The sequence below is a fragment of the Maniola jurtina genome, chromosome 6 (assembly GCF_905333055.1).
Source record: "Maniola jurtina chromosome 6, ilManJurt1.1, whole genome shotgun sequence".
Classification (NCBI taxonomy): Eukaryota; Metazoa; Arthropoda; class Insecta; order Lepidoptera; family Nymphalidae; genus Maniola; species Maniola jurtina.
Window position 1 is genome coordinate 14,532,136 of NC_060034.1, and position 11,254 is coordinate 14,543,389.

Here is an 11,254-nt window from a genome sequence, read left to right on the forward strand (position 1 = left end):
CTCTTTGATTTTCCGGGATAAAAAGTAGCCTATGTGCTAATCCAGGGTATAATCTATCTCCATTCTAAATTGCAGCCCAATCCGTCCAGTAGTTTTTGCGTGAAGGAGTAACAAACATACACACACACACACACACACACACACACACACACACACACACACACACATACAAACTTTCTCCTTTATAATATTAGTGTGATAAAATCAATTATTGCACAATAAGATTGAATCCATATAATTTTAATAAAGTGTACCTAAATTCAAATTAAACCAACACTTTCCAGAAATTAAAAACTTAAACATCTGTTATTAAAAGGTCAAAACCTTCTATCCATATATTTCAACACAAAGAACTCAAAATCAAACTTAAAAATCACTTTAAAAAAACGTCCTGCAAAGGTTGATAATGTGTTAAAACAATTGGGTATTTTCCTACATTTGAATTTGATAAATATTATTACTTTATTATAAACTAGTATAAAAATAATGACGTACGCTGAAAAAAAATATATCAAAATCCAACAAAGAATTACAAAGTTACAGGCATTTTAATTTTGGAGTGGGAGGGTCTTCTATCCCTTTCTCGCAAAACGAAAATTTCTATCAATCCGCACGTAGCTACAATGGCATTAGTGACGGAGTGACATCGCAATGCTATTATCGCTATCTCTGTCTAATCTGAAATATTTCAATGCTTATAACTTTTTTGTTATTTGATCAATTTAATTAGTTTTTTCAGTTTACGTCATTATTTTTATCCTAGTTTTATAATAAAATATTAAAAAAATTGGAGTAAAATACCCTATTGAGACAAGACAAAATTACATACAACTTGCATGCATTTAATTCGTTTATGCAATTTGGAATCTTGTTTGCGTATTTTGTAATAGTAACTTTGGCGCATAATTCTTCAGTACGTAACGAATGTATGCACAGGTTCTAAAAAAATCTTGAATCTTGTGTTCAATTTTTGAACACAAAATTGCCTGAAAACATAGTTTATCCTGCTTAGAATAGAATCGATCTGCATTCATAACTTTTTTTTCGATTCTATCGCTTGATTCCCCCGGAATAAAATGTAATCTATGTTGTAAATCTATAAACATTCAAGATGTAGTTTTAAAGATAAACTCGTATTAAACCACATTAATATTCTTTTATTTAACTTCTCTATTAATTAGCCTCCACCAGAGGGTCTTCCCAGCCACGCTTAGAGAAGATATTCTTAGTTACAAGAAAATAAGCGATCTACCTACACGATATGCACGATATACATCTCAAGAAAGTCTGAAAGTTGTTTGTGGAAATGAATGTAAACTAACTAATATATCTATATAAGTGGAAAAGCTCACTGACTGACTGACTGACTGATTTATCAACGCACATCTAAAACTACTGGACTTTGTAATTTGTGCAGTCCAGCTTTCTCTGAAACGATTTCTATACAACTTGTGTTTAGTTATTATAATATGGTAAAGGGCGTATCTAAAAAAAAAATATGAATTATATATGAAAAAGATTTCAGAATTTACATAAGTAAATAAATATAAATAGATGCAATAATATCTCTTTACTAATTGTACACCATACAAAACTACAAAATTAAAAATTTATAGCACCCCCGTACCAGTGAAGGTTACAGTAACGAGAATAGAGCTGATAACTTTCAAACGGCTGAACCGATTTTCTTGGATTACAGCTAAGAACACTCTCGATCAAACAAAGAAAACTAAATTAAAATCGGTTCATTAGTTTAGGAGCTACGATGCCACAGACAGATACACAGATAGACACGTTAAACTTGTAACACCCCTCTTTTTGGGTCAGGGGTTAAAAATATTAACTAAATATAATATATTAACTATATTAATAATTATAGGGGTTAAATATAAAATTTAAACCATAATTCACACACTTCCTTATGCCACTACGAGTGTTCTGAACACATCCATAGTAATTATGGCAAGATGAGATGTCATATTGAACATTTCTTGAACCGTTAGTGTTATTAGGTTACCTGCTTACCTACCAGTTACTTACAAATTGAATGAAAAACATGCTATTCTTGTTGCATTGTAGCCAATTGTGAGCGAGCATCAACTAATCGGAGGTGATTGCGATCGTCATTGTAGCTGCCATTCTACGGCAATCGCGTGGCTGGATGATAGCCACCGAGCTCAAAGACATTTATTTTTAATCCATTGAAGGTTTTCTCCGTTAAATTATTTCATATCACTCAATGAAGCAGCAATGTAGAAACAACCAATGTCAAAAGAGCTCGGTGTGTATCCCCCTCTCGCGGGTTCAGTCAGAGGTCTGACTTGACGCTAAATATAACACTCATAGAGGAAAGTTCGAGTTTATCTGTTTTCTGGTCTATCTGTGTGGGGCATCTCACAACCATTCCTAACAGAAAACTATTTGTAGGGGTAACATTTTCCCTATAGGTACCTATATACGTATTCAAAATTTCTATAGCTTACTGCACATTTTATTAATTAATGTGAGGGCTATTTAGCAGTCATTATCACCTGCTGATGGGGGTAATTTCACAATGATATGCAAATGAGGCCTTTAGAGAGAAAATCATAAAAGAATAACTTTCTGTAAATACGACGTTCATCACACAATCATCAAGTTATATTGTTTTTTTTTTGGTGGGTGATTCAGCGTTGACCTACTCACTGTACGTTTAGTGTTATTTGCCTAGGATGGAACAAAGAGTTAAGCAGAAGACGAATGTATATACCTAACATCATCTAACCTATCGTCAACTAATTTCTGACGACCTCCCTGGCGCAGTTGTAAGCGCTTAGTGGGAGGTCCCGGGTTCGATTCCTGGCATTGGAATTTTATAATCTCTGGTCTGGGATGGTGGGTGGCCTCAGCCGTAGCAACCGTAGTTACCACCCATTTACCACCCTACCGCCAAAGTCGGTAAAGCGATTTAGGGTATGTATTTTTGTGGCACTAAATAAGTTTTTCTTTCTTTCTTTCTATGGGTTTAATGAAAACTGTCATACCCCTTCCAGGTTAGCCCGCTTTTACCTTAGACTGCATCATCACTTACCACCAGGTGAGATTGCAGTCAAGAGCTAACTTGTATCTGAATTAAAAATATAGACGTCCACTGGACAAAGATCTTACGACAGAGACATAGGTCTTACGCCTGAATGTAAATGCTCTCTCCGACTCGTTTGATGTCATCTGTTCTTGTGCGGAGGTTTACAACGCTGCGCTTTCCAGTGCGAGGTCACTATTAAAGCACCATAGGACCCCAAATCTATCGGTTTTCCTGTTTGCCGTGTCCGTTGCTACTTCAGTTTCACGACCGGCTGAGCTGTGTCGAATATGCTAGTTTTTCTACGGATCTCCTTAATTCTTTGATCATAATAATATATACCTAAACAAACTTCAAGCATAGCTCTCTTCATCGCACGCTGAGTGACTCTGGGCTTTCTTATGAGGCCTATAGACGACAAATCATTGAAAGAGCACACTGCATAGCACGCTTCCATAGAAAATGCCTATTCACTCTAGGTAGGTACTATAAATAAGGCATGCCAGCAGGGCGTTCCATATCCTAGCGGTTCGAATTAGAAACGAGGAAAATTAAAGCGGGAGGAACCAGATAAGATTCATATTCGCTTTTGACCGTCTGTTTCAACGTTTATTTTCAGGAAAAGCTATCTTGGAAAATGGTCCAGAAAAGGAACAGGAAAGTATTTCTGGTGCGGAAGAAGTGAAATCCAGTTCCGACTTTCCTTACTTTGTGGAAGTGCAAGAAAAAGGGCTGAATTAGGTTTTATTTTAAAACCTGCAGCATTAATGCTGAGCCGGGGCCTTATCATCTTGTGCCATGTGGGTGCAGGAAGTTTTTTGATTATTATTAAGTAATTATTAAAAACTACTAACCTACTAACAAGATGAATAAATGAATTTTCTTTCTTTCTTTCTGAATTATTGCGCAGGAGCCATTATCAGCAAGGATTACATATTAACCGCCGCTCACTGCGTTTATCACGGGTAAATTAAAGACTAAACGCCGACAGTAGGTCCTACCTAAATTCTATCCATACAACATACGAAAGAGACGAAAATGTCAGTGGGTGCTAGCCATTTTGAGTCACCTAAAATCGAAATCTACACCACTTCGCTAGTGAGACCTCGGCGTAGTGGTGAGCCCTATGGTCTTATAAGTAGAGGGTCCCGGGTTCGACTCCCAGCTGCCTCTGCTGAATTGGAGAATTTATAATTTCTAAAATAATCTCTGTTCTGGTCTGGTGGGAGGAATCGGCTGTAGCTAGTTACTACCCTACCGGCAAATCGTTGCCGCCAAGCAATTTAGCGTTCCGGTACGATGCCGTATATAAGCCGACTAGCTTATGCCAGAGACTTCGTCCGCGTTAACTACACAAATCCAAACCCCTATTTTACCAGTTATTACCAGTATTTAGCGATTGAATTAAACATATATAATATTTTTATGTACGAGTATGTAGAGCATACCTACATAAAAAATAAAAATAAAAAGATTCCAAAGAATTGAGAACCTCCTCCTTTTTGAAATCGGTTAAAAATAACTCATGTTTTGGCAATTGAGTTGTCGACTGGCTCATGTTTTGTGCAAAACAGATCAGGCAGGCTGTCCAGCACGGAAAATTCTTGGCATCATTTCACGCGGGCATGACTTGTACAGTTATATTAGACAAGGCCTAGCTTTAGGTTTAATTCTAACATTTCTTTTCTATAAATTTTTGTTTTTTAAATATCCCACCAAAATAATAATTTTCTGAAATTAAATTACAATTTTATAAAATCTAAATCCACGCTAATAAAGTCTCGGGAAGAAACTAGTGAAGCATCTTTTAATGGGATTTTAATGTGATGTGGGTTCATAGTTATTATGCAAATGGGATATTATCCTGTTTAAAGACAAATATATAAACTGTCTTGCGCGAGACGCGTCAGTAGTTCTGTATGTAGATACCATTATGAAGTTGTTTGGTTTATTATGTTTATTGGTGAATGGTATAGCTTTAAAAAAACTACCTGGTTAGTATTCTTTTAGTAACATCCTTTTACAGGGCTCTCTCCGTCACTCGTTTCATAAAATCGTAGTTCCAATCTCATTTGAATATTAAGCAACCAAAGTCCATGAAATTTTGCAGAAATATTCTAGAAACTAATATCTGTGTGTGTGGTGTTTTAGATTTTTCTAAAAATATGTAATTTTAAAATTACAGGGGCTCAAAGATTTGTAAGAAATTTTTTAAGACCGCGTAACTTTGAAACCGAATATTTTAACAGAAATCTGGAAAACCACAGACATAGATATTAGTTTCTAGAATATGTCTGCAAAATTTCATGGACTTTGGTTGCTTAATATTCAAATGAAATTGGAACTACGATTGTATGAAACGAGTGACGGAGAGAGCCCTCTTAATGACATCTGTGAGCTCTCCATAAGGTTCTCAAAGTATGTTTTTTTTAAAGTAGCGAGCCTCGAGTCACCTGATATTAAGTGATTAATTAATATCTGCCAATCCTCATTTGGCCAATGTGGCTGACTATGGCCGAAAGCATTTTCATTTTACCTTTTACTAAGTAAGGCCTAGGTAAAGCTATAATTACTATTAAACTATCTATTATCATTTTAAAGGGTTAATTATTTGTTTTCAGAACAAAATCATATCTTTGAAAATGGTCCCATGACTGACAAAGTACAGGGAAGGATTTTTGGAGGCGAGGAAGTGGACTCTATAATCCAGTTTCCTTTCGTAGTACAAGTGACCACAACACTAACATTTTGTTCAGGCGTCATTATTAGCGAGAACTACATTTTAACTACAGCTCAGTGCATTTATTTTAATCAGTAAGTCAAAATTACATACATAGATAAATAATCCACGTCACTATAAAGTACAATTATTATTGTATGTTCATAGTTGTTTTTACAAAACTTCATAACCGACAAACGTCAAAAACTACTTCTTATGATACTTTAATTACTATTCTAATAGCATGGTCTAAATAGATATTCCAGGTTACAATAATTCGCATAGAGTTGAAAATTTGTACTCGAATGTTTGGAACACCATTATATTTTGCATGCCAGAAATGGCTGATTGCATTGGACTCATTATTATGCATACTGTTTGTACCACCTTTTGTACATGTAGGTATAATCAACAAATAAAGAAATGTTTGATCGACTGACTTGATTGATTGAAATGTGAAAAGTCCCCACCGATCTGTCATTTTGTGAAAAAAAATATTCAAGGGCGTTTTTCAGCCAAACGTTAAGCTTAATCGTAAATTTAGTTGTAACAAAATTAATAATAGATCATGCAAATATTATCGATAAAAAATGTCTTTTCACTTAGATCCACCGTTTCTGAGATATTACATATTACGATTCAAATGCTTGAAAAAGTAGTCTTCGTCAATGCAAGCATATTATATGCTCTTTTTGAAGGTATATTAGACGAATACCTACCTAGTAGGCTCTAGCTAGAGACTAGTTATGGTACAAATTTTCAGCTCTATGTGAATTATTGTAACTTTGCCCCTATTTTTTGAGCTAAATTGACAGGGCTATAACTTATGCCCCCTTTAATTAATTTAGATACCAGATGTATAGCATCATAGTTTGTAGAAGTTTAACAATAATTTATACACAATGTAGTAAACATGTTACACATCACTGAAAACTGCATCGAAATCTGTCAAGAAACGTAATTGTCTGTCTGTCACGTCTGTAGTATGTGCCCGTTGGGCTGGTGGTTGCTTGCTCGACTGCGGACCGCGACGTTCTGGGTTCGATTCCCAGGTTTAAGAAATTCTCAGTACTAGCCCGGAGTTAAGAAGTTGGTGATGTTTCACCCTCTTTCCTCAGAGTTTCCTGGGTTTTACACTGGATCTCTCTCCGGTGGTGTCTGATTTCGGTGTCATCGGAATATGAGAATGAACACATAGAGAGTGTCCCTATATTTGCGCATACATTTGTGCACTTTAATACCTCCGCACAGATGATTAATATCCATCAAGATTGGCCGCCGTGGGCGAAATTCAATCGGGAGAATATTATTATTTCTGGAACATAAATACATACATACAGGATAGATACAGGTTCAATTAAAAACCTCCTACGTTACAAATATAACATTTTTTTAGTGGTAATTGGTGTGTTTAAGGGATCCCATTGAGGTTAGAGCTGGCAGCGTAGTCCGTGGTGAGGGATTTCTCATACCGATCGCCGAAGCGGTCTATCATCCGGATAACTCTTTCAGTACAGACTACGACATTGCATATATGAGGACAGAGACACCTCTTGTCTTCGGCGAAGATATGGAGCCGGGCGTGTTGGTCATGACCCGAGACAGAACGCCTATATTATTCAACGTTACCGGTTGGGGGAAAAGGGGAAATGAGATATCAAACGAGGTGACTCCAATTTTTTTAACAAGCTGACCCCGTCTTCGCTTGCGTGAAATATTCAAAGTGCATAAATATCCGAGTCCGGAACCCTCGGTGCGCGAGTCTGACTCGCACTTGGCCGGGTTTTTTTTTTATTAAGTATTAATTTTTTAGTTGTTTTTTAAATAAATATTTTTGTTTGTAGGATTCCGTGCCTCAAAAGGAACAACCTTTATAACATGAAAATTGAAAAAAAAAATTCCGAAGGGCTTTATATTCTAAAAGAGATTTTTGTTTATTTTTATGCATAATAGTTTTTGATTTATCGTGGAAAATGTCGGAAAAAATAACCGAGTAACGAGCCTTCGGTGCACGAGTCTTGGCCGGGTTTTCTTTTTATTCATATAGATAGATATAGATTTATTGTGCCAGAAATCCTCTCGGGCGTCCTCAGACCCCGCCGCCCTACCAAAGTTTCATCACAATCTGATCAGTGGTTTAGCATGCATAGAATATAAACATACTACTATTGATTTTTATTTATATGTATATATCAATATGCTTTTAACTTTTTTAAATATTTTTTTCAACAAGACCGTCACGTCGAATTGACTGTTTTCTCGCTAATGGAGGTAAAAAACTACACGAGTCTCGGCCGAAATAGGCGATGGCAGTTGGAGCCGGAAAGTCTTTTAGTGGAGACCGCGTTTAAGCAAGCGTAGTGTGGAACGCCCTCCAGCACGATGGAAGGCCTATGTCCAACAGTGGACATCCACAGGCTTATGATGATGATGATGATATACCTTCTCAAAACAGAATAATCTGACATGACGCTAAAAATTAATGGATTATCAAAAAATAGAAAATGTAAGGTGCTAAAATAGTGGCGCCTGACATTTTATTTGGTATCCTCTGAATAGGTGTACCCTCTTTTTCGTGTTCCGTACGTTCTAACGAAAAACAGCACCTTTAAAGGGTCACGACTCACGCGCGTGTCTGTCTGTCTGCCCGCGCGTCTGTCGACAGCCATTTGCTTCAAATCTATTGGACCGATTAGAACACATAATTTATGATTTTTTTGTGACCCAAACACGATATTATGTACGTATATAAATGAATTTTGAATGTTATGAGGATCACTTTTGGACGGCTAATTAATTTAAAAACACAAGTTTTGCAATCTGTACCATGCGACATATCAAAAAATGAAAGGCTTTATTGTGAGGGTCTCAAATTTATTATTTACCTATTATTTTAAAATGAGTGTGACGGAAGGACAGTGGAGGCTTATTGAAAAGTTCCCTTTTGCACTTTTTGGCTAGGAATACGCGGCCAGCTGTAGAGGTAAGGTATTTTATTTTTACAGCGTTATAATGTACTCAGGACATTACGTCTGCTAACTGTAAGCAAACGTTATTGTGAAAGTGAATACCGGGAACGCAGCCCGGTAAAAGAGAATCTCGGCATGACCACGTTTTGCGGGGAAGCGTTTGACTCGGAAGGAGGGGCTTGTGACGTAATTATTCATTGTTAAGCTTATTTTTCATTATGGAATATAATACAAATTATAATACAAATAATATAGACTGACCAGAAATATAAAAAAACCCTTTAGTTCCACAGGGTTTCCCCAATATGGCGAGGTATTTTATTTTTCTGGTTAGTCTTTACTATTTTTTATATCTTGAGATATAAATTAAAATCGCTCACCTTGCCTTGGAATGGAAACCTTTACCTTTAGCCTAGCTTTTACACTGAGATACATACGGTGTGGTTTTTTTTAACTGGGACAGTATGAGGAAATCCTAAACCATAGGAGATACAGGAAAACTGTCTGAGGAAACTTCAGCTCTTTTTTTGTGAAAACAATTTTGTCATAGTCAATTTTTTGGTCAAGAGTTGTCCACAAAAATCAATGGAATTGACTCAATTTTTTTTTTTTTTGTTAATGCCGAATGACACAGTTTCATGTAAGGTTTCATTATATGGAAAGAAAAAATCGGGACAGCAGAACTTGGTCATATTTTTTTTTCATACAATTTTACAAATTGTAGTAAGTAACTGGAAGGTAGATAACCTATAATATAATAACACTAATGGTTCAATAAATGTTCAATATGAGATCTCACCTTGCCATAATTATTATACAAGTATTAAGAACACCTTTAGTATACAATTTAAATGACCTTTTTTTAAAACTTTGAAGTGCCATAAAAATGTTCCACTTATCAATTTTGTGTAGTAGGCCTACGTCAATCAATCAATCAATCAACTCAAGGCATCGCCGGTCACTATCTAGAACAGGTCTCCTATCAAAATAAAAAAGAGGTTAGGTTAGGCCATAGTCCACCACGCAGCCCAAGTGCATGTGGTGTCAGGTCTAAAATAGTAAGTCTAGGCTAGGGTTGTAACAGCACCTAACTCACAAATATTAGAAGGGCGTGCCCGGGAGCCTAACCCGGACCTCCCGAATAGGAAGCTAAAATCTTAACCACTAGGTTACGTAATACTTATACCAACGCGAAATTCTTTTTTGAAACATTTTTTGCATGATTTGTGCACGAGTAAGTAGTAGATTGCTTCCTACTATTGTATGAAAAATGTGTAGTTTAATTTGACCAACTTCTGCTGTCCCTATTTTTTTCTTTCCATACAATGAAATGATTCTTTTTTTTTTCTCGTCTGGCATTACACTGATTAGCCAATGTCAAGTTTGTAGTTATTTACAAGTTAGGGAAACTATATGTATAAGTATGGACTCCGTCTGTGCCGGCGCTCGCCGACATTCACGCGGCGCCCCTTTAGAGCGCTTCCCAGTCAGTTCCACCACCAATAAACACCAGCAGAACACAAAAACCGGCCACTTTTCACAAAAAAAAAAACACTCCAAAAAAGCACCGCACGCGCGCCAGCAAACGCCACCACAGACGAAGCCCGAAATGATTCTTAGATCTATGTCTTACATAGAGTTGATTGACATAAAAAAAATATTGTCAATTTCATTGATTTTTATGGACAAGTCACGCTTGATCAAAAAAAAAAATATAATACTATGACAAAATTGTTTTCGCAAAAAAAGACCTATAAAGGTTCCTAAGGGAGTTTCTCTGTATGTCTTATGGTTTTAGATTTCCCCATACCATCCCAATTAATAACACACTATATATTTTTCGACTGACTATGGTCAAAACTTGGTCACATAGTTTTGACCATAGTCACAGGACTCAGGAGGATGTAATTAATGTAATGCTTGCCATGTTAATTTTAGGGTGATGCCGGTAGTCCAGCAAGTGTTGGATATTTGATATATGGACTTTTCAGCTTCTCTCTTGAATGTAAAGGACCTACCGTGGCTCCCAGCGTCTTTACTGACCTCCAAGACATCGAAATCCGTGAGTTTATCACAGAAGGTACAGGAGTAGAGTATGAGAATCATTAATTCTACGTTCACTTTTGATATGTTTTCCACAATCAACATCCGCGGAAACAATCATTTATATGAATTTAATAAAATTATTACTTTTTGTGTTTACTGTTTCATTTTAGGTATAACTTAATTATCGTAAATTTTATAACTTTATTAAAGTGTTTTGAAGGTCGAAATGATTGAGTAGGTATAATAAAAAAAATTCAAAAGAAAAATAAAACCGACTTCAAAAACCACAAGCACTAAAAAGTAAAAAATATTTTTTGTTTCTACACGTGTAATGTATGTATGAAGGTACCCACCAGTAACACTCGCGCCATCAAGACGAATCTAATGACGTAGGTATTATTTGTCAAAATTGGTGAGCCAACAACGTAAATACGAGCAGACGGAGAAACGAACATATAT

The 11,254-nt window shown here is 36.1% G+C and overlaps 1 protein-coding gene across 1 annotated transcript; it reads left to right on the forward strand.

Moving 5' to 3' along the window:
* The first annotated feature begins 5,021 nt into the window (after positions 1-5,021).
* Positions 5,022-10,858, forward strand: LOC123866275 (trypsin 5G1-like). Its single transcript, XM_045907729.1, has 5 exons — positions 5,022-5,055; positions 5,683-5,875; positions 7,197-7,446; positions 8,786-8,935; positions 10,688-10,858. Exons 2-5 carry the CDS (start codon positions 5,712-5,714, stop codon positions 10,856-10,858), a joined length of 735 nt encoding a protein of 244 aa, XP_045763685.1. The 5' UTR covers positions 5,022-5,055; positions 5,683-5,711.
* Positions 10,859-11,254: the final 396 nt, after the last annotated feature.

Bases quoted from the DNA above. Each gene is read 5' to 3' on its own strand.
- LOC123866275 (XM_045907729.1), top strand. From the start codon at position 5,712: ATGACTGACAAAGTACAGGGAAGGATTTTTGGAGGCGAGGAAGTGGAC. The intron at 7,447-8,785 runs GTGACTCCAATT...TTATTTTTACAG, and splicing joins GAAATGAGATATCAAACGAG to CGTTATAATGTACTCAGGAC. The intron at 8,936-10,687 runs GTAATTATTCAT...TGTTAATTTTAG, and splicing joins CGGAAGGAGGGGCTTGTGAC to GGTGATGCCGGTAGTCCAGC.